This window comes from Tinamus guttatus, unplaced genomic scaffold (genome assembly GCF_059628265.1).
Source record: "Tinamus guttatus ecotype Peru unplaced genomic scaffold, ASM5962826v1 Tinamus_guttatus_pri_ptg001707l, whole genome shotgun sequence".
NCBI lineage: Eukaryota > Metazoa > Chordata > Aves > Tinamiformes > Tinamidae > Tinamus > Tinamus guttatus.
In genome coordinates, this window is record NW_028290241.1 from 1,914 (window position 1) to 29,867 (window position 27,954).

Sequence of the window (27,954 nt, forward strand, 5' to 3'; positions counted from 1 at the left end):
ATGGCGTGAGCTCCGTGTCCCCCGCAAGACTCAGGGTCACCCATAGGGGCTCAGTGTCACCCACTGTCCCCCTGGGTGTCCCCAGGAGCGTCCCCGAGTCGTGGCGTGAGCTCTGTGTCCCCCATAGGACTCAATGTCCCCCATAGGACTCAGTGTCACCCTTAGGGACTCGGTGTCCCCTGTAGGGCTCAATGTCCCCCATAGGATCCCAGTGTCACCCATAGGGACTCGGTGTCACCCATTGTCCCCAGGAGCATCCCTGAGGCGCGGCGCGAGCTCCGTGTTCCCCATAAGACTCAGTGTCACCCTTAGGGACTCGGTGTCACCCCTAGGGGCTCAGTGTCCCCCATAGGATCCCAGTGTCCCCCATAGGGGCTCCATGTCCCCTGTTGTCCCCAGGAGCGTCCCCAAGTCATGACGCGAGCTCGCTGTCCCCCATAGGACTCAGTGTCACCCATAGGATCCCAGTGTCACCCATAGGGACTTGGTGTCACCCATAGGGGCTCAGTGTCCCCCCATAGGATCCCAGTGTCCCCTATAGGGGCTCAGTGTCACCCATAGGACCTCATTGTCACTGCAGGAGCATCCCCGAGTCACGGCGTGAGCTCCGTGTCCCCCATAGGACTCAGTGTCACACTTAGGGACTCAATGTCCCCCATAGGGGCTCAGTGTCACCCATAGGATCCCAGTGTCACCCATAGGACCTCATTGTCCCCAGGAGCATCCCCGAGGCGCGGCGCGAGCTCCGTGTCCCCGATAGGACTCAGTGTCCCCCATAGGATCCCAGTGTCACCCATAGGACCTCGTTGTCCCCAGGAGCGTCCCCGAGGCGTGGCGTGAGCTCCGTGTCCCCCATAGGACTCAGTGTCACCCATAGGACCTCATTGTCACCACAGGAGCGTCCCCGAGGCGCGGCGCGAGCTCCATGTCCCCGATAGGACTCAATGTCCCCCATAGGATCCCAGTGTCCCCCATAGGATCCCAGTGTCACCCGTAGGATCCCAGTGTCCCCCATAGGACTCAGTGTCACCCATAGGACCTCGTTGTCCCCAGGAGCGTCCCCGAGGCGTGGCGTGAGCTCCGTGTCCCCCATAGGATCCCAGTGTCACCCATAGGATCCCAGCGTCACCCATAGGACCCCATTGTCCCCAGGAGCGTCCCCGAGGCGCGGCGCGAGCTCTGTGTCCCCCATAGGATCCCAGTGTCCCCCATAGGATCGCAGTGTCACCCATAGGACCCCAGTGTCACCCATAGGACCTCGTTGTCCCCAGGAGCGTCCCCGAGGCGCGTCACGAGCTCCCTGTCCCCCATAGGGGCTCAGTGTCCCCCATAGGATCCCAGTGTCACCCATAGGACCTCATTGTCCCCAGGAGCGTCCCCGAGGCGCGTCACGAGCTCCCTGTCCCCCATAGGGGCTCAGTGTCCCCCATAGGATCCCAGTGTCCCCCATAGGATCCCAGTGTCACCCATAGGACCTCATTGTCCTCAGGAGCGTCCCCGAGGCGCAGAGCTCCGTGTCCCCCATAAGGACTCAGTGTCACCCTTAGGGACTCGGTGTCCCCCATAGGGGCTCAGTGTCCCCCATAGGACCCCAGTGTCACCCATAGGACCTCGTTGTCCCCAGGAGCGTCCCCGAGGCGCGGCGCGAGCTCCGTGTCCCCCATAGGATCCCAGTGTCACCCATAGGACCTTGTTGTCCCCAGGAGCGTCCCCGAGTCACGGCGCGAGCTCCGTGTCCCCGATAGGACTCAGTGTCCCCCATAGGACCCCAGTGTCACCCTTAGGGACTCGGTGTCTCCCATAGGATCCCAGTGTCCCCCATAGGATCCCAGTGTCACCCATAGGACCTCATTGTCCCCAGGAGCGTCCCCGAGGCGCGGCGTGAGCTCTGTGTCCCCCGTAGGACTCAGTGTCACCCTTAGGAACTCGGTGTCCCCCATAGGATCCCAGTGTCACCCATAGGACCTCATTGTCCCCAGGAGCGTCCCCGAGGCGCGGCGCGAGCTCCGTGTCCCCCATAGGATCCTAGTGTCCCCCATAGGACTCAATGTCACTCTTAGGGACTCGATGTCACCCATAGGATCCCAGTGTCCCCCATAGGATCCCAGTGTCACCCATAGGAACTCATTGTCACCGCAGGAGCGTCCCCGAGGCGCGACGCGAGCTCCGTGTCCCCGATAGGACTCAATGTCACCCATAGGACTCAGTGTCACCCTTAGGGACTCGGTGTCCCCCATAGGGGCTCAGTGTCACCCATAGGACCTCATTGTCCCCAGGAGCATCCCCGAGGCGCGGCGCGAGCTCTGTGTCCCCCATAGGACTCAGTGTCCCCCATAGGATCCCAGTGTCACCCATAGGACCTCGTTGTCCCCAGGAGCGTCCCCGAGGCACGGCGCGAGCTCCGTGTCCCCCATAGGATCCCAGTGTCCCCCATAGGACCTCAGTGTCACCCATAGGACCTCATTGTCCCCAGGAGCGTCCCCGAGGCGCGACGCGAGCTCCGTGTCCCCGATAGGACTCAATGTCACCCATAGGACTCAGTGTCACCCTTAGGGACTCGGTGTCCCCCATAGGATCCCAGTATCCCCCATAGGATCCCAGTGTCACCCATAGGACCTCGTTGTCCCCAGGAGCGTCCCCGAGGCGCGGCGCGAGCTCCGTGTCCCCCATAGGATCGCAGTGTCCCCCATAGGATCCCAGTGTCACCCATAGGACCTCATTGTCCCCAGGAGCGTCCCCGAGGCGCGGAGCTCCGTGTCCCCCATAAGGACTCAGTGTCACCCTTAGGGACTCAGTGTCAGCCCTAGGACCTCATTGTCCCCAGGAGCGTCCCCGAGGCGCGGCGCGAGCGCTCCCGGGACGCCGCCCGCAGCCGCCGCAGCCGCGAGGCGGCCGCCTTCGCGCAGCTGGCCCGGGCGCTGCCGCTGGCGCGCGGCGCCCACCTCGACAAGGCCACCGTCATGCGCCTCACGCTGAGCTACCTGCGCCTGCGCCGCCTGCTGCCCCCCGGTGAGCCCCCGGGGACCCTTGGGGACCTTCGGTGGCCATGGGGAGCCCAACAGCCCCTTGGGAACCCACCATGACCATGAGGAGCCCACGGCCCCTTGGGGACCCACCATGGCCATGGGGAGCCCAATGGCCCCTTAGGGTCCTTCATTGGCCATGGGGAGCCCAAGAGGCCCTTGGGAACCCACCATGGCTATGGGGAGCCCAACGGCTCCTTGGGGACCGACGATGGCCATGGGGAGCCCACGGACCCTTGGGGACCTTTGATTGCCATGGGGAGCCCAATGGCTCCTTGGGGACCCATCATGACCATGGGGAGCCCCATGGCCCCTTGGGAACCTTCGATGTCTAAGGGGAGTCCAACAGCCCCTTGGGAACCCACCATGACTATGGGTAGCCCCACAGCCCCTTAGGGACCTTCAATGGCTGTGGGGAGCCCAATGACCCTTTGGGAACCCACCATGACCATGGGGAGCCCTATGGCCCCTTGGGGACCTTCGATTGCCATGGGGAGCCCAGCGACCCCTTGGGGACCCACCATGACTATGGGGAGCCCCATGGCTCCTTGGGAACCCACCAGGACTATGGGGAGCCCCATGGCCCCTTGGGGACCTTCGGTGGCCATGGGGAGCCCCACGGCTCCTTGGGGACCCACCAGGACTATGGGGAGTCCCATCGCCCCTTGGGGACCCTCAATGGCAATGGGGAGCCCAATGGCTCCTTGGGGATCTTTGATGACCATGGGGAGCCCAACAGCCCCTTGGGAACCCACCATGACCATGAGGAGCCCAAGAGCCCCTTGGGAACCCACCAGGACTATGGGGAGCCCCATGGCCCCTTGGGGACCTTCGATGGCCTTGGGGAGCCCAATGACCCTTTGGGAACCCACCAGGACCATGGGGTGCCCAACAGCCTCTTGGGGACCTTCAATGCCCATGGCGAGCCCAACGACCCCTTGGGGACCCACCATGACCACGGGGCGCCCAATGGCCTCTTGGGGACCTTTGATGGCTATGGGGAGCCAAACAGTCTCTTGGGGACCCAACGCTGCCCTATGGGACCCAATGGCCTTTGAGGGAACCACCATGATCATGAGGAACCCAATGGCCCCTTGGGGACCCTCCATGACCCCGACATCCCCTTAGGGAGTCACCCTGACCATGGGGAGCCCAACATGCTCTTGGGAATCCAACCGTGCGCCTAGGAACCCAACATCCTCTTGGGGAGTCACCATGACCATGGGAAGCCCCCCGGCCTCTTGGGGACCCTCCATAGCCACGCAGAGCCCAACATGCCTTTGGGGACCCAACCATGCACCTTGGAACCCAACGTCCCCTTGGGGACCCCAAACCACCATGGGGAACCCAATGTCCTCTTGGGGACCCAACATTGGCCCATGGAACCCTACGGCCTCTTGGGAACCCAACACTGCCCCTGGAAACCCAATGTCCCCTTGGGGACCCACCATGACCATGGGGAGCCCATGGGACCCACCATGACCATGAGGAGCTTGGGGACCCAACAGATTCTTGGGAACCCAACCGTGCGCCTGGGAACCCAACATCCCATTGAGGAGTCACCATGACCATGGGGAACCCAATGTCCTCTTAGGGACCCAACATCCTTTTGGGGACCCACCATGACCATGGGGATCCCAATGGCCCCTTGGGGATCCTCCATGACCATGGGGAGCCCAATGGCCTCTTGAGGACCCACCATGATCATAGGAACCCAATGTCTTCTGGGGGACCTACCATGACCATGGGGAACTCAACGTGCTCTTGGGGAGTCACCACCACCATGGGGAACCTAATGGCCTCTTGGGGACTGAACACCCTCTTGGGGAGCCACCATGACCACGGGAACCGAACGACCTCTTGGGGAGCCACCATGACCATGGGGAACTCAACAGTCCCTTAGGGACCCAATGTCCCCTTGGGGATCCAACATCACCATGGGGAACGCAGCATGCTCTTGGGGACCCAACGTCCCCTAGGGGATCCACCACAACCATGGGAAGCCCAACATGCTATTGGGGACCCAACCATGTGCCTAGGAACCCAATGGCCTCTTGGGGAGTCACCGTGACCATGGGGACCTCAACATCCTCTTAGGGACCCACCATGACCATGGGGAATCCAACATCCCCTTGGGGATCCACCATGACTATGGGGAACCCAATGTGCTCTTGGGGACCCAACATCCCCTTGGGGATCCACCACAATCATGGGGAACGCAATGTGCTCTTGGGCAGCCCCCATGACCATGGGGACCCCGATGTCCCTTTGGGGACCCGCCATGACCATGGGGAGTCCAACGACCTCTTGGGGACCCAACGGTGGCCCAGGGAACCCAACGTGCTCTTGCGGAGCCACCATGATCATAGGGAGGTCAATGTCCCCTTGGGGTCCCAACTGTGCCCCATGGAACCCAACGTCCCCTTGGGGTCCCACCACCACTATGGGGACCCCCCAGCACCCTGGGGACGTCGGGGACCTCCCACCACCCTGGGGCCCCTTGGGGACAGGCGCGGCGGAGGCGGCCGAGCCTGTGGACGGCTGCTACCTGCCGGCGCTGGGCGGCTTCGTGATGGTGCTCAGTGACGCTGGGGACATCATCTACCTGTCCGAGAACGTGCACCGCCTGCTGGGGCTCAGCCAGGTGTGCCGGGTGGCCTTGGGGTGGCCTTGGTGGCCTTGGTGACCTTGGGGCGGCCTTGGTGGCCTTGGTGTGATTGGGGTGCGCTTGGTGTGTGTTTGGTGTGTCCTTTCTGTGCCCTTGGGGTGGCCTTGGTGGCTTTGGGGTGGCCTTGGTGTCCCTGGGGTGGCCTTGGTGTCCTTAGGATGCACTTGGTGGCCTTGGGGTGGCTTTGGTGTCCTTGGAGTGTCCTTGGAGCGTCCATGTGACCTTGGTGTCCCTGGGGTGTCCTTAGGGTGTCCTCGGCGTGCGCTCGCACGGCGTGTCCTCGTTGCGTGGGTGCCCTGCGTGTCACACGCGTGTCCCATGTGTCCCCACATGTCCCCCCGTGTCCCCCCATGTCCCCGTGTCCCCAGCTGGAGCTCATGGGTCAAAGCGCCTTCGACTTCGTCCACCCCTGTGACCATGAGGAGCTGCAGGAGCTGCTGAGCCCCCGGCACGGTGAGCGCGTCCCCGAGTGTCCCCAAGTGTCCCCCCCGCATCCCCGGGTGTCCCAAACTGTCCCCATGTGTCCCCCCAGGTCCCCTCGTGTCCCCTCGTGGCCCCACGTGTCCCACATGTCCCTGTGCATCCCCCCGTGTCTCCGGTGTTCTCCTATGTCCCTCTGTGTCCCCCACATGTCCTTGCATGTCCTCCCATGTCCCACATGTCCCCAATGTCCCTGCATGTCCCCACATGTCCCACATGCCCCTGGTGTCCTTACGCATCCCCACGTGTCCCCACAAGTCCCCAATATCCCCATTGTCCCCAGTGTCCTCAGTGTCCCCCATATCCCCAATGTCCCCATGTCCCCATTATCCCCACACACCCCCATGTCCCCAATGTCCCCAATGTCCCCTCATGCCCCATGTCCCCAGTGTCCCCAATGTCCCCATATCCCCCAATGTCTCCATGTCCGCCATATCCCCACATGGTCCCATTTCCCCATATCCCACAATATCCTCCTGTCCCCAATGTCCCCCCATGTCCCCCATGTGCCCCATGTCCCTGTGTCCCCAATGTCCCCATTATCCCCCCATGTCCCTGTGTCCCCAATGTCAACATTATTTCCCCATGTCCCCCGTGTCCACAGTGTCACCAATGTCCCCATTATCCCCCCATGCCTCCCAATGTCCCCCCATGCCCCCAGTGTCCCCCCGTGTCCCCCATGCCCCCCATGTCCCCATTCTCCCCATGTCCCCCCATGTCCCCAATATCACCAATGTCCCCATTATCCCCCCGTGTCTCCCCATGTCCCCATGTCCCCAATGTCCCCATTATCCCCTTGTGTCCCCAATGTCCCCATTATCCCCCCGTGTCTCCTCCTGTCCCCAGTGTCTCCAATGTCCCCATTATCCCTGGTGTCCCCAATGTCCCCATTATCCCCTCGTGTCTCCCCATGTCCCCAATGTCCCCATTATCCCCCATGTCCCCGTATCTCCCTGTGTCCCCAGTGTCCCCAATGTCCCCATTATCCCCTCGTGTCTCCCCATGTCCCTGTGTCCCCAATGTCCTCATTATCCCCTCATGTCTCCCCATGTCCCCATGTCCCCCTGCGCCCCTGTGTCCCCAATGTCCCCATTATCCCCCCGTGTCCCCGTGTTCCCCTCATGTCCCCAATGTCCCCATTATCCCCCCGTGTCTCCCCATGTCCCCGTGTCCCCAATGTCCCCATTATCCCCCACGTCCCCGTGTCTCCCCGCACCCCCGTGTCCCCAATGTCCCCATTATCCCCCCGTGTCCCCGTGTTCCCCTCATGTCCCCAATGTCCCCATTATCCCCCCGTGTCTCCCCATGTCCCCATGTCCCCAATGTCCCCATTATCCCCCATGTCCCCATTATCCCCTGTGTCCCCGTGTCCCCAATGTCCCCATTATCCCCCTATGTCTCCCCATGTCCCCATGTCCCCAATGTCCCCATTATCCCCCATTGTCCCTATATCTCCCTCTGTCCCCAGTCTCCCCAATGTCCCCATTATCCCCCCATGCCCCCCATGTCCCCAATATCACCAATGTCCCCATTATCCCCTCGTGTCTCCCCATGTCCCCGTGTCCCCAATGTCCCCATTATCCCCTTGTGTCCCCATTGTCCCCGTGTCCCCAATGTCCCCATTATCCTCCCGTGTCCCCGTGTCCCCCCGTGTCCCCGGTGTCCCCATTATCCCCCATGTCCCCATTGTCCCCGTGTCCCCAATGTCCCCATTATCCTCCCCTGTCCCCGTGTCTCCCCATGTCCCCGTGTCCCCAGTGTCCCCATTATCCCCCATGTCCCCATTATCCCCCGGTGTCCCCATTGTCCCCCATGTCCCTGTGTCCCCAATGTCCCCGTTATCCCCCGGTGTCCCCAGTGTCCCCAATGTCCCCGTGTCCCCGCAGGCGCTGGCCGCCGCCGCGGCGCCGGGGGCTGCTCCCTGCGCATGAGGAGCGCCCTGAGCCCCCGTGGGCGCAGCCTGGGGCTGCGGGCGCCCGCCTGGAAGGTGGGGGGCCCTGGGGGGGCCCTAGGGGCCATTTAGGGGGTTTGGGGGGTCCTGGGGAAGATTTGGGGGGTTTTGAGGGTTCTGGGGGGATTTGGGGGTCCTGGGGGGCATTGGGGTCCCTGGGGGTCCCTGGGGGGGATTTGGAGGATCCTGGGGGGATTTGGGGGCTCCTGGGGGTCCCTGGGGGGGGGTGGCGGATTTTGGGGGTCCTGGGGGGTCCCTGGGGGGTCCCTGGGGGGGATTTAGGGGGTTTGGGGGTCCCTGGGGAGGATTTGGGGGGTTTTGAGGGTTCTGGGGGGATTTGGGGGTCCTAGGTGGTCATTGGGGTCCCTGGGGGTCCCTGGGGGGGATTTGGAGGATCCTGGGGGGATTTGGGGGCTCCTGGGGGGTCATTGGGGTCCCTGGGGGTCCCTGGGGGGGATTTAGGGGGTTTGGGGCTCCTTGGGGAGGATTTGGGGTGTTTTGAGGGTTCTGGGGGGATTTGGGGATCCTGGGGGTCATTGGGGTCCCTGGGGGTCCCTGAGGGGGATTTGGGTGGGTCCCAGGGGTCCCTGGGGGGGATTTGGGGGTGTTTGGGAGTCCTGGGGGGTCATTGGGGGTCCCTGGGGGGATTTGGAGGGTCCTAGGGGTCCCTGGGGGTGATTTGGGGGCTCCTGGGAGTTCATTGGGGTCCCTGGGGGTCCCTGAGGGGGATTTGGGGGGTCCCAGGGGTCCCTGGGGGATTTGGGGGCTCCTGAGGGTTCATTGGGATCCCTGAGTGTCCCTGTGGAGGATTTGGGGGTCCTGGGGATTTTGGGGGGGGATTTGGGTGTGTTTGGGAGTCTTGGGGGGTCATAGGGGTCTCTGAGAGGTCGTGAGGGTCCCTGGGGGGGTTTGGTGGGATTTCGGGTGTCCTAGCGGGATTTGGGGACTCCTGGGGGGTCATTGGGGTCCATGGGGGGATTTGGGGGTTCCTGGGGGAGTTTTGGGGGGATTTGGGGCTGTTTGGGAGTCCCTGGGTGGTCATAGGGGTCTCTGAGGGATTTGGGGGTCCCTGGGGAGGGATTTGGAGGGTCCTGGGGGTCCCTGTGGGAGATTTAGGGGGTTTGGGGCTCCTTGGGGAGGATTTGGGGTGTTTTGAGGGTTCTGGGGGGATTTGGGGATCCTGGGGGTCATTGGGGTCCCTGGGGGTCCCTGAGGGGAATTGGAGGATCCTGGGGGGATTTGGGGGCTCCTGGGGGTCCCTGGGGGGGGTGGCGGATTTTGGGGGTCCTGGGGGGTCCCTGGGGGGGTCCTCGAGGGATTTGGAGGGTCCTGGGGGTCCCTGGGGAGGTTTTGGGGGGTTTTGAGGGTTCTGGGGGATTTGGGGGTCCTGGGGGTCATTGGGGGTCCCTGGGGGTCCCTGGGGGGGGTTGGGGGATTTGGGGGGTCCTGGAGATTCCTGGGGAGGATTTGGGGGGGAGTTGGGGGGTCCTGGATGGATTTGGAGGGTCCTGGGGGTCCCTGGGGGGGTTGGGGGTTCCTGGGGGGATTTTGGGGCTCCTGGGGGGGTCATTGGGGTCCCTGGGGGTCCCTGGGGAGGATTTGGGGGGTTTTGAGGGTTCTGGGGGGATTTGGGGGTCCTGGGGGGTCATTGGGGTCCCTGGGGATCCCTGGGGGGGGTTGGGGGATTTGGGGGGTCCTGGAGGTTTCTGGGGGGATTTGGGGCGTCCTGGGTGGTCCTGGGTGGATTTGGAGGGTCCTGGGGGTCCCTAGGGGGGATTTGGGGGTTCCTGGGGGGATTTGGGGGCTCCTGGGGGGGTCTTTGGGGTCCCTGGGGGTCCCTGGGGAGATTTTGGGGGGTTTTGAGGGTTCTGGGGGGATTTGGGGGTCCTGGGGGGCATTGGGGTCCCTGGGGGTCCCTGGGGGGGATTTGGAGGATCCTGGGGGAAATTGGGGGCTTCTGGGGGGTCCCTGGAGGGGGGGGCAGATTTGGGGGGTCCTGGTGGTCCCTGGGGGGGATTTGGGGAGGGTTGGGGGGTCCTGGGTGGATTTGGGGGGTCCCTGGGGGGATTTGGGGATTCCTGGGGGGATTTGGGGACTCCTGGGGGGGTCATTGGGGTCCCTGGGGGTCCCTGGGGAGGATTTGGGGGATCCTGGGGGGATTTGGGGGCTCCTGGGGGGTCATTGCGGTCCCTGGGGGTCCCTGGGGGGGGTTGGGGGATTTGGGGGGTCCTGGAGGTTCCTGGGGGGGATTTGGGGGGGTTTGGGGGGTCCTGGGTGGATTTGGAGGGTTCTGGGGATCCCTAGGGGGGATTTGGGGGTTCCTGGGGGGATTTGGGGGCTCCTAGGGGGGTCATTGGGGTCCCTGGGGGTCCCTGAGGGGGATTTGGGTGGGTCCCAGGGGTCCCTGGGGGGGATTTGGGGGTGTTTGGGAGTCCTGGGGGGTCATTGGGGGTCCCTGGGGGGATTTGGAGGGTCCTAGGGGTCCCTGGGGGTGATTTGGGGGCTCCTGGGAGTTCATTGGGGTCCCTGGGGGTCCCTGAGGGGGATTTGGGGGGTCCCAGGGGTCCCTGGGGGATTTGGGGGCTCCTGAGGGTTCATTGGGATCCCTGAGTGTCCCTGTGGAGGATTTGGGGGTCCTGGGGATTTTGGGGGGGGATTTGGGTGTGTTTGGGAGTCTTGGGGGGTCATAGGGGTCTCTGAGAGGTCGTGAGGGTCCCTGGGGGGGTTTGGTGGGATTTCGGGTGTCCTAGCGGGATTTGGGGACTCCTGGGGGGTCATTGGGGTCCATGGGGGGATTTGGGGGTTCCTGGGGGAGTTTTGGGGGGATTTGGGGCTGTTTGGGAGTCCCTGGGTGGTCATAGGGGTCTCTGAGGGATTTGGGGGTCCCTGGGGAGGGATTTGGAGGGTCCTGGGGGTCCCTGTGGGAGATTTGGGGAGTTTTGGGGGTCCCGGGGTGGGGTTGGGTGGGATTTGGGGGCATTTGGGAGTCCTGGGGAAGTCATTGGGGTCTCTGAGGGATCCTGGGGGTCCCTGGGGGGACTTGGGGGGATTTGGGAGATTTGGGGTGCTCCTGAGGGGATTTGTGGGCTCCTGGGGGGTCATTGGGGTCCCTAGGGGTCCATGCAGGGGATTTGGGGGGTGTTTGGGGGGTCATTGGGGTCCTGGAGGGGTCCCTGGGGGTCCTGGGAGGGAATTTGGGGGCATTTAGGGGGTCATTGAGGTCCTGGGGGGGATTTGGGAGGATTTTGGGGGTCCTCAGGGGGATTTCAGGGCTCCTGGGGGGTTGGGGTCCCTGAGGGATCCTGGGGGTGTCCCCGGGGGGGGGCTTGGAGGGGATTTTGGGGGTGCTTGGGGAGGTCGGGGGGTGTTGGGGGGTCTCCATGGGGATTTCTATGGGGGGGACTCCATGGAGGGGGGTGTCCATGGGGGGTCTCTGTGTGTCGCTATGGGTCTCGCTATGGGTCTCGCTGTGGGTCGCGCAGGTGGTGCAGTGTGTGGGGCGCTGGGGGGGCCGCCCCCCGCCCCGCGCCCTGGTGCTGCTCTGCGAGGCCATCGCCCACCCGGGGGCCATCGAGGCGCCGCTGGCGCCCGGCGCCGTCCTCAGCCGCCACTCGCTGGACATGCGGTTCACCTACTGCGACGAGAGGTGACGTTGGGGACAATGGGGACAATGGGGACAATGGGGACATTGGGGACATGGGGGACATTGGGGACATTGGGGACAATGGGAACACCTCCATAGACAGGGACACCCCCAGCTGGACATGTGGTTCACCTACTGCGACGAGAGGTGACACTGGGGACATTGGGGACATTGGGGACAACCTGGGGACATTGGGGACATGGGGGACATTGGGGACATTGGGGACAATGGGAACACCCCCATAGACAGGGACACCCCCAGCTGGACATGCGGTTCACCTACTGCGACGAGAGGTGACACTGGGGACATTGGGGACATTGGGGACAACCTGGGGACATTGGGGACAATGGGGACAATGGGAACACCCTCATATACAGGGACACCCCCAGCTGGACATGTGGTTCACCTACTGCGACGAGAGGTGACACTGGGGACATTGGGGACATTGGGGACAACCTGGGGACATTGGGGACATGGGGGACATTGGGGACATTGGGGACAATGGGAACACCCCCATAGACAGGGACACCCCCAGCTGGACATGCGGTTCACCTACTGCGACGAGAGGTGACACTGGGGACATTGGGGACATTGGGGACAACCTGGGGACATTGGGGACATGGGGGACATTGGGGACATTGGGGACAATGGGAACACCCCCACAGACAGGGACACCCCCAGCTGGACATGCGGTTCACCTACTGTGACGAGAGGTGATGTTGGGGACAATGGGGACAATGGGGACAATGGGGACATTGGGGACATGGGGGACATTGGGGACACCCTCATATACAGGGACACCCCCAGCTGGACATGCGGTTCACCTACTGCGACGAGAGGTGACGATGGGGACATTGGGGACATTGGGGACATTGGGGACAATGGGGACACCCTCATATACAGGGACACCCCCAGCTGGACATGCGGTTCACCTACTGCGACAAGAGGTGACGTTGGGGACATTGGGGACATTGGGGACAATGGGGACATGGGGGACATTGGGACAATGGGAACACCCCCATAGACAGGGACACCCCCAGCTGGACATGCGGTTCACCTACTGCGACGAGAGGTGACGTTGGGGACATTGGGGACAATGGGGACAATGGGGACATTGGGGACAATGGGGACACCCCCATAGACAGGGACACCCCCAGCTGGACATGCGGTTCACCTACTGCGACGAGAGGTGACACTGGGGACATTGGGGACATTGGGGACAACCTGGGTACATTGGGGACAATGGGGGACATTGGGGACATGGGGGACATTGGGGACACCCTGGGGACATGGGGGACATGGGGGACACCCCCATAGACAGGGACACCCCCAGCTGGACATGTGGTTCACCTACTGCGACGAGAGGTGACAATGGGGACAATGGGGACAATGGGGACATTGGGGACAATGGGGACACCCTCATATACAGGGACACCCCCAGCTGGACATGCGGTTCACCTACTGCGACGAGAGGTGACATTGGGGACATGGGGGACATTGGGGACGCTGAGGACACTGGGACACTGAGGACACTGGAGACATGGGGACAGCCCCATAGACAGGGACAGCCCCTGAAATCCCTCAACTCAACTCGCGCTGTAGGGTGGTTGTTGACGCTGTAGCACCCATGCGCGCTGTTGTCACCCACAGGATGGAGGCAGTGTCGGGCTGTACCGGCGGGGGGAGGACTGTTGTTGATGCTGTAGCACCCCTGGGTGTTGTTTTCACCCGCAGGATGGAGGCGGTTTGGAGCTGTACCGGGGGGCTGTTGTTGATGCTGTAGCACCCCTGAGTGTTGTTGTCACCCGCAGGATGGAGGCGGTTTTGGGCTGTACCGGGGGGCTGTTGTTGATGCTGTAGCGCCCCTGGGTGTTGTTGTCACCCGCAGGATGGAGGCGGTGTCCGGCTTCGCGCCCCACGAGCTCCTCGGCTGTTCCCTCTACGAGCTTGTCCACGCGCTCGACTCGGGCGCCCTGAGCCGCAGTGTCACCGCGTGTGAGCAACAGCCGCACCGTGGCGCTACACCCCAACTACACCCCCCTACACCCGAACTGAACCCCCCCCGAACCCCCATGTACCCTTAGATCCCCCTGTAAACCAAAGAATCCCCTGAGTCACAGCATCACTGCGCGTGAGCAACAGCCGCACCGGGGCGCTACACCCCAACTACACCCCCCTACAACCGAACTGTACCCCCCTGAACCCCCATGTACCCCCTACACCCCCCTGTATACCAATGAACCCCCTGAGCCACAGCATCACCGTGCGTGAGCAACAGCCGCACCGGGGCGCTACACCCCAACTACACCCCCCTACACCCGAACTGTACCCCCTGAACCCCCATGTACTCCCTAGATGCCCCTGTACACCAATGAACCCCCTGAGCCACAGCGTCACCGTGCATGAGAAACAGCCACACCGGGGCGCTACACCCCAACTACACCCCCCTACACCCAAACTGAACTGCCCTGAACTCCCATGTACCCCCTAGACCCCCTTGTAAACCAATGAATCCCCTGAGTCACAGCATCACCGTGCATGAGCAACAGCCACAACGGGGCGCTACACCCCAACTACACCCTCTACACCTGAACTGCACCCCCCTGAACTCCCATGTACCCCCTAGACCCCCCACCAATGAACCCCGTGAACCACAGCATCACCGCGCATGAGCAACAGCCGCACCGGGGTGCTACACCCCAGCTACAACCCCCGACACACCCGAACTGAACTCCCCTGAACCTGCATGTACCCCCTAGACCCCCCTGTACACCAATGAACCCCCTGAGCCACAGCGTCATCACGCACGAGCAACAGCCGCACGGGGGTGCTACACCCCAACTACACCCCCTACAGCCCCCGACACCCCCCTGTTCCCCGTGGGGACCCCCTGGGCCCCTCTCTACCCCTCATGCCCATTCCCGTTGTCCCCATGTCCCTGTGTCCCCATGTCCCACTGTCCCCACATCCCTGTGTCCCCACGTCTCATTGTCCCCATGTCCCTGTGTCCCCACGTCCCATTGTCCCCATGTCTCATTGTCCCAATGTCCCATTGTCCCCACGTCCCATTGTTCCCACTGCTCCCTGTCCCCATTTTCCTGCCCAACGTGACCCCCCTGTCCCTGTGTCCCACCCTGTCCCCGTGTCCCTGCAGTGCTGGTGAAGGGACAGGCGGTGACGAGCCAGTACCGCCTGTTGGCCAAGCGCGGGGGGTACGTGTGGGCACAGACCCAGGCCACCGTCGTCGCCAACAGCCGCAGCGCTCGCCCCGAGGCCATCGTCTGCCTGCACTTCCTGCTCAGGTGACGGGGTGACAGGCGGACAGGGTGACAGGTGGACGGGGGACATGGGGATGTGGGGACATAGGAACATGAGTGACACTGGGTGACACCAGGTGACACCGGGTGACACATGGGTTGCGGTTGATAGGTGGAGCTCCCTGACACGGTGTTGGTGTCTGGGGGTTTTCCAGGGAGGGTGTCTGGGTGACACCGGGTGACACTGGGTGACACCAGGTGTTGTTGACAGGTGTTGTCCCCAGCAGGGTAGAGCTCCCTGGCACGGTGTTGATGTCTGAGGGGTTTCCAGGGAGGGTGTCTGGGTGACAACGGGTGACAATGGGTGACAGCGGGTGACAGCGGGTGACACTGGCTGTTGTTCCCAGCAGGGTAGAGCTCCCTGGCACGGTGTTGGTGTCTGAGGGGTTTCCAGGGAGGGTGTCTGGGTGACACTGGGTGACAACGGGTGACAGCGGGTGACAGCAGGTGACACTGGCTGTTGTTCCCAGCAGGGTAGAGCTCCCTGGCACGGTGTTGGTGTCTGAGGGGTTTCCAGGGAGGGTGTCTGGGTGACACTGGGTGACAACGGGTGACAGCGGGTGACAGCAGGTGACACTGGCTGTTGTTCCCAGCAGGGTAGAGCTCCCTGGCACGGTGTTGGTGTCCGAGGGGTTTCCAGGGAGGGTGTTTGGGTGACACCGGGTGACACCGGGTGACACCGGGTGACACTGGCTGTTGTTCCCAGCGGGGTGGAGCTCCCCGGCGTGGTGCTCTCCCTGGAACAGACGGAGCGACGGGGACAAGGACGGCGCCCGCCCCCCCTCGCCCCACCGGAGCCTCCAGACACCCTCCTGGACCTGCGTCTCGGTGCGGGTGACACCGGGGACACTGGGGACGGGGGGTTCCTGGTGGCTTTGGGGGTGTTTTGGGGGGAACCTGGAGGATTTGGGGGGCATTTGGGGGTTTTGGGTGTTTTGGGGGTTGGTGGGGGGTTTGGGGCGTTACCGCTGGGTTTGGGGTTGTTTTGGGGGTGTTGGGGTTTTCCAGGGTGGTTTTGGGGGTGTTTGGGGTATTTGAGGGGGGTGTTTTGGGAGGAAATTTAAGAGGTTCTGGGGAGGTTGGGGTCATTTGTGGGTGTTTTGGGTGGTTTCAGGGGCGTTTTAAAGGTGTTGGGGAGTTCAGGTGGGTTTTGGGGGTGTTTGGGGTGTTTTGAGCTATTTGGGGAGAGGTTTGGAAGTTTTGGGGACGTTCTGGGGGTGTTTGGACCATTTTTGGGGATATTTGGGGAGGTTCTCGGGAATGTTTGGGGGTGTTTCTGGGGTGTCTGGAGGGGCTCCTGGGGTATTTTGGGGAGGTTCTGGGGGTGTTTGGGGGGTTTGGGGTGTTTTGAAGGGATCTGGGGACATTTTGGGGGGTGTTTTGTCATTTCTGAGGGTGTTTGGTGGCATTTTGGGGCATTTGGGGCAGTTCTGGAGTTGTTTCAGGGTGTTTTAGGTGGATCCGGGAGCATTTTGTGGGATTCTGGGGGTGTTTGGGGCTGTTTCAGGGTATTTGGGGGTCTCCAGGGATGTTTTGGGTTGCGTTGGGAGTTTCCAGGGGTACTTTGGGGCATTTAGGGGTATTTTAGAGGGTCCTAAAGCTGTTTATGGCCATTTCAGGGGGTTCTGGGCTGTTCTGTGGTTTCTGCGGCTGTTTGGAGGTTTCAGGGGTGTTTGGGGGGGTCTGGGTGTGTCTTGGATGTTCCCATGTCCATTTTGGGTGTTTCTGGGGGTGTTTGGGTCCATTTGGGGGGTTTCTGGGTGCATTTTGGGGTGTTTTAGGTGTTCCTGGGGGTATGTGGGCCGGTTTTGGGGCATTTCAGGGGTTTGTGGGGGTATCTGGGCCCTTTCTGGGGATATCTGGGCCCATTTTGGGGCATTTGGAGGGTTTCTTGGCCCATTTGGGGCATTGTGGGGGTTTCTGGGGGTATTTGGGACATTTCTGGGGGTATGTGGGTCTGTTTGGGGGCATTTGGGGGGTATGTGGGCTAAGTTGGGGGCCATTTTGGCTGCGTTTTGGGGCATTTTAGGGGTTCCTGGGGGTTTCTGGGTCCATTTCAGGGTTTTGGGGGAGTTTCTGGGACTGTTTGGGGGCACTTGGGTGTTTTCTGGGGGTATGTGGGCCGTTTTGGGGGGTATGTTGGCCTGTTTGGGGACATTCAGGGGGTTTCTGGGCCCATTTTGGGGTGTTTGGCGGGTTTCTGGGCCCATTTGGGGCATTTTGGGGGTTTCTGGGCCTGTTTCTGGGCATTCGGGGGTGTTCCTGGGCCCATTTTGGGGTGTTTGCAGGGGGTTTCTGGGCCTGTTTCAGGGCGTTCGGGGTGTTTCTGGGCCCATTTCAGGACATGCGGGGTGTTTCTGGGCCCATTTCAGGGCGTTTGGGGGGCGTTTCTGGGCCCATTTCGGGGCATTCAGGGGGTTTCTGGGCCTGTTTCGGGGTTTTTGGGGTATTTCTGGGCCCGTTTGGGGGGCGTTTCTGGACCTGTTTCAGGGTTTTCAGGGGGTTTCTGGGCCTGTTCCGGGGCGTTTGGGGGGGGGTTCCTGGGCCCATTTCGAGGCATTTGGGCGGTTTCTGGGCCCATTTCAGGGTGTTCGGGGTGTTCCTGGGCCCATTTCGAGGCATTCAGGGGGTTTCTGGGTCCATTTCAGGGTGTTCAGGGTGTTTCTGGGCCCGTTTTGGGGCATTCAGGGGGTTCTTGGTCCATTTCGGGGCATTTGAGGGGGGTTCGTGGGCCCATTTCGGGGCATTCAGGGGGTTTCTGGGCCCATTTCAGGGTGTTCGGGGTGTTCCTGGGCCCGTTTCGGGGCATTTGGGGGGATTTCTGGCCCCGTTTTGGGGCATTCGGGGTGTTTCTGGGCCCATTTCAGGGCGTTTGGGGGGGTTTCTGGGCCTGTTTCAGGGTTTTCAGTGGGGTTCTGGGTCCATTTCGGGGCATTTGGGGGGGTTTCTGGGCCTGTTTCAGGGCATTCAGGGGGTTCTGGGTCCATTTCGGGGCATTCGGGGTGTTTCTGGGCCTGTTTCGGGGTTTTCGGGGTACTTCTGGACCCGTTTGGGGGGATTTCTGGGCCTGTTTCAGGGTTTTCCGCGGGGTTCTGGGTCCTTTTCGGGGTGTTTGGAGGGGGTTTCCTGGGCTCATTTCGGGCATTCAGGGGGTTTCTGGGCCCATTTCAGGGTGTTCAGGGTGTTCCTGGGCCCATTTCGGGGCATTCGGGGGGATTTCTGGCCCCGTTTTGGGGCATTCGGGGTGTTTCTGGGCCCATTTCAGGGCGTTTGGGGGGGTTTCTGGGCCTGTTTCAGGGTTTTCGGCGGGTTTCTGGGCCCATTTCAGGGCGTTTGGGGGGGGTTCTGGGCCTGTTTCAGGGTATTCAGGGGGTTTCTGGGCCTGTTCCGGGGCCTTTGGGGGGGGTTCCTGGGGCCATTTCGAGGCATTTGGGCGGTTTCCGGGCCCATTTCAGGGTGTTCGGGGTGTTCCTGGGCCCATTTCGAGGCATTCAAGGGGTTTCTGGGCCCATTTCAGGGCGTTCGGGGTGTTTCTGGGCCCGTTTCGGGGCATTCAGGGGGTTCTTGGTCCATTTCGGGGCGTTTGAGGGGGGTTTGTGGGCCCATTTCGGGGCATTCACGGGGTTTCTGGGCCCATTTCAGGGCATTCGGGGTGTTTCTGGGCCCATTTCAGGGCGTTTGGGGGGGTTTCTGGGCCTGTTTCAGGGTTTTCGGCGGGTTTCTGGGCCCATTTCGGGGCGTTTGTGGGGGGTTCGTGGGCCCATTTCGAGGCATTCAGGGGGTTTCTGGGCCCATTTCAGCGTGTTCGGGGTGTTCCTGGGCCCATTTCGGGGCATTCAGGGGGTTCTGGGTCCATTTCGGGGCGTTTGGGGTATTTCTGGGCCCGTTTCGGGGCATTCAGGGGGTTCTTGGTCCATTTCGGGGCGTTTGAGGGGGGTTCGTGGGCCCATTTCGGGGCATTCAGGGGGTTTCTGGGCCCATTTCAGGGTGTTCGGGGTGTTCCTGGGCCCGTTTCGGGGCATTCGGGGGGATTTCTGGCCCCGTTTTGGGGCATTCGGGGTGTTTCTGGGTCCATTTCAGGGCGTTTGGGGGCGTTTCTGGGCCTGTTTCGGGGCATTCAGGGGGTTCTGGGTCCATTTCGGGGCATTCGGGGTTTTTCTGGGCCTGTTTCGGGGTTTTCGGGGTACTTCTGGACCCGTTTGGGGGGATTTCTGGGCCTGTTTCAGGGTTTTCCGCGGGGTTCTGGGTCCTTTTCGGGGTGTTTGGGGGTGGTTTCCTGGGCTCATTTCGGGGCATTCAGGGGGTTTCTGGGCCCATTTCAGGGTGTTCGGGGTGTTCCTGGGCCCGTTTCGGGGCATTTGGGGGGATTTCTGGGCCCGTTTTGGGGCATTCGGGGTGTTTCTGGGCCCGTTTTGGGGCGTTTTGGGGGTTCCCTGGGGTCGTTCGGGGGGTTTCTCGGCCCGTTTCGGGGTGTTTGGGGGGGGGGTTCGGGGCGTTTTGGGGGTTCCCTGGGGTCGTTCGGGCGGTCACTGACGCCGGCGGCGGGCGCAGAGCTGCGGGCCCCGCGGCTGCTGGCGTTCGTGCGGCCGGCGCACGTCCCCGAGGCCGCGCTGCAGCGGGACCCCCGGCGCTTCTGCACCCCCGAGCTCGCCCGCCTGCTGGCGCCCATCTTCGAGCCGGCCCCGGCCGCCCCGCCGCGGCGCCGGCCCCGCAGCCCCTCCCCGGTGAGACCCACCGACGGGCCCGGGGGGGTCCCGGGGGTCTTCGGGGGTCCCTGGAGGACCTGGGGGGGGGGTCTCTGGGAGGTCTTTGGGGGTCCCTGGAGGACTTTGGGGGTCCCTGGAGGACCTGGGGGGGGGTCTCTGGGAGGTCTTTGGGGGTCTCTGGAGGACTTTGGGGGTCCCTGGAGGACCTGGGGGGGGGTCTCTGGGAGGTCTTTGGGGGTCCCTGGAGGACTTTGGGGGTCCCTGGAGGACCTGGGGGGGGTCCCGGGGGTCTTTGGGGGACCCTGGAGGACCTGGGAGGGGAGGTCTCTGGGAGGTCTTTAGGGGTCCCTGGAGGACCTGGGGGGGGTATCTCTGGGAAGTCTTTGGGGGTCCCTGGAGGACTTTGGGGGTTCCTGGAGGACAATGGGGGTCCTTGGAGGAAGTGGGGGTGGTCTCTAGGAGGACCTAGGGGGGCCCTGGAGGACTTTGGGGGTCCCTGGAGGACCTGGGGGTCCCTGGAGGAAGTGGGGGTGGTCTCTGGGAGGTCTTTGGGGGTCCCTGGAGGACCTGGGGGGAGGGCCTGGAGGACTTTGGGGGTCCCTGGAGGACCTGGGGGGGTTCCTGGAGGACTTTCGGGGTTCCTGGAGGACTCAAGGGGAGGTCCATGGAGGGTCCCTGGAGAACCCTGGGTGTCCCTGGAGGACTTTGTTGGTTCCTGGAGGACAATGGGGGTCCCTGGAGATCTTGGGGGGAGCCCTGGGGGGTCTTTTGGGGTCTCTGGAGGACCAAGAGGGTCCTTTGAGAACTCTGGAGTGTCTCTGGAGGACCCTGGAGGACTTTATGGGTTCCTAGGAAGTCTTTGGGGGTCCCTGGAGGACCTGGGGCATCGCTGGAGGACATTGGGGGTCCCTAGAGGTCCCTGGGGGGGACCCTGGAGGACTTGGAGGGTCCTTGGGGGACTTTAGGGGTCCCTGGGGGATCCCTGGAGGACCCTGGGGGTCCCTGGAGGACTTGGAGGGGGTCCCTGGAGGACCTTGGGGTCCTTGGAGGACTTGGAGGAGGTCTTTGGGGGATCTTGGAGTCCCTGGAGGACCCTGGAGGACCCTGGGGGTCCCTGGAGGACTTGGGGGAGGGGTTCCCGGAGGACCATGGGGTCCTTGAAGGACTTGGGGGAGGTCCTTGGGGGATCTTGGGGTCCCTGGGGGGTCTTTGGCATTCCTTGGAGGACCATGGGGGACCCTGGAGGACTTGGGGGGTTTCTGGAGGATCCTAGATGACTTTGTGTGTTCCTGGGGGTCTTTGGGAGTCCCTGGGGGCTCTTTGGGGGTCCCTGGAGGACCTGGGGGGGGTCCCTGGAGGACATTGGGGGTCCCTAGAGGTCCCTGGGAGGCCCTGGGGAGTCCTTGGGGGACACTGAAGGACTTGGGGGGTCCTTGGGGGAATTTAGAGGTCCCTGGGGGGTCTTGGGGAGACCCTGGGGTCCCTGGAAGACCTTGGGGTCCTTGGAGGACTTGGGGGAGCTCCTTGTGGGGTCTTGGGGTCCCTGGGGAGTCTTTGGGAGTCCCTGGAGGACTTGGGATTTTCTGAGGGTCCCTGGAAGACCTGCGGGGTCTTTGGAGGACTAGGGTGAGTTCCTGGAGGACCCTGGGGGTCCCTGGAGAACTTGGGGGGGCAGGTCCGTGGGAGACCTTGGGGGGTCCCTGGAGAACCCTGGGGGTCTTTGGAGGACTTGGTGGGTCCCTGGGGGTCCCTGGAGAACCCTGGGGGTCCCTGGAGGACTTTGTGGGTCCCTGGAGGACTTGGGGGATCCTTGGAGGACTTGGGGGTTCTGGGGGGTCCCTGGAGGACTGGGGGGGTCCCTAGATGAACTTTGGGGTCCCCAGCGGGTCCATTTGGGTCCTGGGAGGACTTGGGGGTGGCAGGGGGTCCCGGGGGGGGGGTGCAGGTGACACTGTCCCCCCAGCCCCCCGGGGACGAGCTGCTCCTGGAGGTGCAGAAGCTGCTGGGGGCCAGCACGGGGCAGGGGACAGCGCTGCAGGTACCGGGGTGGGGGGGACACCCCATGGGGGGGGTCACCCCAATGTGGGGGGGGGTCACCTCGATGGGGGGCGTCACCCCGATCCAGTTGGGGGGGGAAGGTCGCCAAATGGGGGTGTCACCTGATGGGGGGGGTTGGTGTCACCTGATGGGGGGGGATGTCACCCCATGGAGGGGGGATCATCCCGATGCAGGTCACCGAATGGGGCTGTCACCAGAAGATAGGGCTGTCACCAAACGCGGGTGTCACCAGAGGGGGGGTGTCACCTGATGGGGGGGAGGGTTGATGTCACCTCACGGGGAGTTGGTGTCACCCCATGGACGGGGTGTCACCCCATGGAGGTGGGGGGGGGGGGTTCATTGCAGGGTGGAAGGTTGGGGAACAGGTTGCCAAATCCGGGTGTCACCCGATGGGTGGGAGGTTGGTGTCACCCCGCGAGGGGTTGATGTCACCCCGCGGCGGAGGTGTCACCCCATGGAGGCGGGGGGAGGCACAGGTCGCCAGATGGGGCTGTCCCCAGATGAGGGTGTCACCAGGTGGGGGTGGGGGTGGTTGTCACCCCGTGGGGGGTTGTTGTCACCCCGCGGGGGGTTGTTGTCACCCCGCGGGGGTGTCACCGTGTCCCCCCCCCCCAGCCCTGCGCCCTGGACCTGGCCATGCTGGCCCCCTACATCCCCATGGACGGCGACTTCCAGCTGGGCGGGGCCGAGGCGCCGCGGGGGCGGGGCCGGGGGCGGGGCCGGGCCGCGGGCCCCGCCCCCGCGCGGCGCCGCCCTCCCCCGCCGCCCCCGCCCCGCCCCCGGGCCCGCAGCCTGCCCGGGCCCCGCCCCCCGCCGGCCCCGCCTCCCGCGGGAGCCCCGCCCCCGCGCCGCTGGGGCAGCGACCCCGCCCTCGCCGGGCCCCGCCCCGCCGCGGGACACGCCCCCAGGAAAAGGTGGGCGGGGCCTTCCCGCGAGGAGGCGGGGCCTGTGGTGGGGCGGGGGGTTGCAGCACGTGGGGGGCGGGGCCGAGGCGTGGGAGGGGGCGGGGCCGGGCAGGGGGCGTGTCCTGGCACCCTACATGTGTCATCTGCGTGTAATTAGCATGACATTAGCATATAATTAGTGCAGTGTTAACGCGTATTAGCATGACATTCGCGTGCAATTAGCATCCATTATCATGTTATTAGCATGACATTAGCGTACTATTGGTGGCTTGTTGACATTATCAGCGTGATGTTTTAGTGTGTCATTAGCATATAATTAGCATGTGGTTAGCACAGCATTAATGTGTACGCAGGAAGTCATTAGCGTGTGGTCAGCATTTCGTTGCTGGGACATTAGCATAAAATTAGCGTGTAATTAGCATGTGATTAGCATGTAATTAGTGTGTGATTGCAGGGCGCTGGAACCGGGTGGCGGTGACGACGCTGGGGGGCCCCTCAAGCGCCCGGAGCTGGAGCCGGAGCTGGGGGGGCCCCGCGGGCTGGTAGGGACGGGGGGGACGGGGGGGACATGGAGGGGACATGGGGACATGGAGGGACATGGAGGGACATGGGGGACATGGGGGGACGTGGGGGACGTGGGGACACGTGGAGGGACATGGGCACATGGGGGGACATGGAGGGACATGGGGGACATGGGGGGATCATGGGGGACATGGGGGATGTGGGGGACATGGGCACATGGGGGGACATGGAGGGACATGGGGGACATGGGACATGGGGGACGTGGGGGACATGGGGACATGGAGGGACATGGAGGGACATGGGGACATGGGAGATGTGGGAGACATGGGGGGACACGGGGACATGGGGGGACATGGGGGGACATGGGGACATGGGAGATGTGGGGGACATGGGGGGACATGGGGACATGGAGGGACATGGGGGGACATGGGAGATGTGGGGGACATGGGGGACATGGGGGACATGGAGAGACATGGGGACATGAGGGGACAGGGAGGGACACGGGGGGGACATGGGGGACAACACGAGGGTTGGGGGGGTCCCAGGTTGACGCTGTCCCCCCCGTGTCCCCCCTCTCTGTGTCCCCAGGGGCTGCTGCTCAGTGGGGCCGGGGGCCGGCGGCTGCAGGAGCCCCATGGTGAGGGGGGGGGGCAAATTGGGGGGGTCCCCTTATTTGGGGGGGGAGGCTCCAAATGAGGGGGGGGAGGGGTCCCTTATGCGGGGGAGGGTGTCCTTGATGGGGGGGGTCCCTGGTTTTTGGGGGGGTCCCTGGTTTTGGGGGGGGGTCCCTGGTTTTGGGGTCCCAGCTATTGTGGGGGGGTGGCCCTGGGGGGGCGGTTTATTTGGAGCGGGGGGTGTCCCCATTATGGGGGGGTCTCTGGGGGGGGAGTTTCCGACAGGGAGGGGGTCCCCAATGGGGATCAGAACTGGGGGGCGGGGCCTGTTTATCCTGGGAGGGGGTATTTTGGGAGGGGGTCGCTATTGGGATGTCATTGATGATGTCATCACAGCCCGGGCCCCCCCTGGGGACGATGACGACGACGGGGACGTCGCTGACGGCCTCGTGGGGGGGGGCTTCGTCCTGGCGCCATGAGGGGGGGGGACCCCGAGCCCCCCCCTACGTCCCCATTGGGACCAGCCCCCCCCCCCGCACCCCCTTTTTGTACTGCTCTGTCTCGCGCCCTCGCACAAGATGGCCGCCCCTCGCACAAAATGGCCGCCCGCATGGGGTTAGTCTCCTACAAAAGCCACCCTTGGTGCTAAATGGCCACCCGGGGACAAAATGGCCGCCTGGGATGAAAATGGCCGCCTTGATGCTAAGTGGCCGCCCTGCGGCAAAATGGCTGCCCTGGGTTAAATGGCTGCCCTGGTTTAAAATGGCTGCCCTGGTGCTAAATGGCCACCGTGATTCAAAATGGCTGCCCTCGGGCAATATGGCCACCCTCGGGTAAAATGGCCGCCCTGGTGCTAAATGGCCTCCCCGGGACAAAATGGCTGCCCTGGTGCTAAATGGCCGCCCTGGGACAAAATGGCCGTCCTGGGACAAAATGGCCGCCCTGGTGCTACAGCCTCATGCGAGAGCCTTGTGCAAGGCCGCGCCCCCCGCCCCGTGCAAAATGGCTGCCCCCATGCAAGTGCCTGCGCCCGCCCAACATGGCGGCCCCCCCTTCCCCTCCCGGAAGTGCCTGCCCTCGTGCAAGATGGCCGCCCCCATGCGAGAGGCGGCCGCCCAGAGGCAACATGGCCGCTCTGTGGCCCCAGGGGAGGGGCCGCGTCATTCCATAGAGCGGCAGCTGCCCCGGCCCAAGATGGCTGCCCCCCGCGTGACGCGGGGCACAAGATGGCCGCCGTCGCGGAGGACGGCCTGGCCCAAGATGGCCGCCATTGGCGGCGCCGCGGCGCAAGATGGCCGCCGGCAGAACAAGATGGCCGCCGCCATGCGCGCCGCCATCGCCACCCAAGATGGCCGCCCTCGCCGTGTCACAAGATGGCCGCCCCCACGCGGGCGCCGCCATGACCAAGATGGCGGAGCCGGGGCAGCTCCGCAGCCGCTGCCGCCACACGCACACGGCCCCGCCCCCCGGCCCCGCCCACATCCGGCCCCGCCCCCCCGCCCGCTCGCTCGCGTCATTAAACTGCTCTGGCATCGCAGCCCCCGCCTGGGACGTGGGGGGACATTGGGGACATTGGGGACATGGGGGGACATGGGGGGACATTGGGACACGGGGGACACTGGGGACATGAGGACACGGGGGACATTGGGGACATGGGGGGACATTGGGGGGACATGGGGGGACATTGGGGGACACGGGGGGACATTGGGGACGTGGGGGGACATGGGGGGACATTGGGGGACACGGGGGGACATTGGGGACATGGGGGGACACTGGGGACATGAGGACACGGGGGGACATTGGGACATGGGGGGACACTGAGGAAATGGGGGGACATGGAGGACACGGGGGCCATTGGCGCCCCTCTCCGGTGCTCGAGGTCCTGCGCGCGGCCGCTCCGGCCCCCCTTTCGCCTCTCTATGGCGGCCATTGGCCCCGCCCCCTTGCAGTGACTCAAGGCTGCAGTCGCGGCCGCTCTGGCCCCTCTTGCTCCACTCTATGGTCGCAAGGCCGCGACAGGGCCGCTCTATCCCCTGGTCCTGCTCTATGGTGGCGGAAGCCACAGGAGGGGCCGCTCTGTCCCCCACTTGGTGCCACTCTATGGCCACGAGGCCACCAACGGGGCTGCTCTGTCCCCTGGTGCCGCTCTTTGGTAGCAAGGCCGCTCTATCCCTCTCTCGGCGCTGCTCTATGGCCGTGAAGCGGCTGACGGAGCCGCTCTGTCCCCTCTTGCTCCACTCTATGGTCATGAGGCGGCCAGCGGGGCTGGTCTATCCCCTGGTGCTGCTCTATGGTCCCAAGGCTGGAGGCAGGGCCGCTCTTGCTCCTCTTGCTCCACTCTATGGTCACAAGGCTGCGACGGCGACGCTCTGGCCCCTCTTGTGCCCACTCTATGGTTGGGAGGCCACGGCAAAGCCATGATGGGACCACTCTGGCTCCTCTTGCTCCACTCTATGGTAGCGAGGCCGCCGGCTGGGCCGCTCTGGCTCCTCTTGTGCCCTCTCTATGGTCGTGAGGCTGAGGCGGGCCTGCTCTATCCCCCCTCAGTGGGTCGCTCTATGGTCGCAAGGCCGCGGCAGGGCCGCTCTGGCCCCTCTTGCGCCCACTCTATGGTTGGGAGGCCACAGCGGGGCACCTATATCCCCTGGTGCCGCTCTATGGTCGCAAGGCCGTGACGGTGCCGCTCTGGCTCCTCTTGCTCCACTCTATGGTCGCGAGGCCGCGGCGGGGCCGCTCTATCCCCCTTTGCGGGGTCACTCTATGGTCGCGAGGCCGAGGCAGGGCCGCTCTGGCTCCTCTTGCTCCACTCTATGGTCGCGAGGCCGCGGCGGGGCCGCTCTATCCCCCCTCGTGGGGTCACTCTATGGTCGTGAGGCGGAGGCAGGGCCGCTCTGGCTTCTCTTGCTCCACTCTATGGTTGCGAGGCTGTCAGCGGGACCGCTCTGGCTCTTGTTGCGCCACTCTATGGTCGCGAGGCCGCGGCGGGGCCGCTCGATCCCCCCTCTCGGGGTTGCTCTATGGTCATGAGGCCACGACGGCGCCGCTCTGGCTCCTCTTGCTCCACTCTATGGTCCCGAGGCTGCGGCGGGGCCGCTCGATCCTCCCTCTCGGGGTCGCTCTATGGTCGCGAGGCCACGACGGGGCCGCTCTGGCCCTTCTTGTGCCCTCTCCATGGTCAGGAGGCCGAGGCGGGCCCGCTCTATCCCCCCTCTCGGGGTCACTCTATGGTTGCGAGGCCGCGACGGGGCCGCTCCGGCTCCTCTTGCTCCACTCTATGGTCGCGAAGCCGCGGCAGGGCCGCTCGATGCCCCCCTCGCGGGGCCGCTCTATGGTCGCGAGGCTGCGGCGGGGCCACTCTGGCCCTTCTTGCGTCCTCTCCATGGTCGCGAGGCCGCGGCGGGGCCAGTCTATCCCCCCTCTCGGGGTCGCTCTATGGTCTCGAGGCTGTCGGCGGGGCCGCTCTGGTCGCTCTTGTGCCCTCTCCACGGTCGGGAGGCCGAGGCGGGCCCGCTCTATCCCCCCTCGCGGGGTCGCTCTATGGTCGGGAGGCCGCGGCGGGGCCGCTCTATCCCCCGGCGCGGGGGGGCCGCTCTGTGGCCGCGAGGCCCCGCCCCCTCGCGGCGCCGTTTGCGACAGCGGCGTTTGCGACACTCGGCGGCGGCGGCGGCGGCGCGGGGCGGGCGCGGCGCTTGGCGGCGGCCATGGCGGAGGGGGAGCGGGCGGAGGGCGGCGGCGGCCCCGGGCGGCCCCCGAGCCCCGCGAGCCGGGAGCGCGCGGAGGAGCTGAAGGCCCGAGCGAACGAGCGCTTCCGAGGTGGGGGCGGGGGCAACGGGGGGTCGGGGCGGCCCTGCCGGTAACGGAGCCGTGGGGGGCAATGAGGGGAGGGGGCCCTGCCACATAGGGAGCCATGGGGGGCAATGGGGATGGGTGACGCTGCCACATAGGGAGCTATAGGGATCAATGAGGGGAGGGGGCTGCTGCCAAATACGGAGCCATGGGGCTCAATGGGGATGGGTGACGCTGCCACATAGGGAGCCATAGGGATCAATGAGGGGAGGGGGCACCTG

At 64.2% G+C, this 27,954-nt stretch overlaps 1 protein-coding gene across 1 annotated transcript; it reads left to right on the plus strand.

Moving 5' to 3' along the window:
- Nucleotides 1-27,700, plus strand: LOC148590120 (hypoxia-inducible factor 3-alpha-like; the record flags this gene model as incomplete). The annotated part of the gene is made up of 13 exons (XM_088539456.1): nt 1-5; nt 2,825-3,009; nt 5,534-5,667; nt 6,060-6,170; nt 11,605-11,768; nt 13,654-13,760; nt 14,920-15,067; nt 15,789-15,910; nt 19,634-19,806; nt 21,752-21,826; nt 22,462-22,536; nt 24,956-25,238; nt 27,524-27,700. Coding segments are annotated over exons 1-13 (1,759 nt in total), but the record flags the coding sequence as incomplete, so codon positions are not given.
- Between the last annotated feature and the right edge of the window lie 254 nt (nt 27,701-27,954).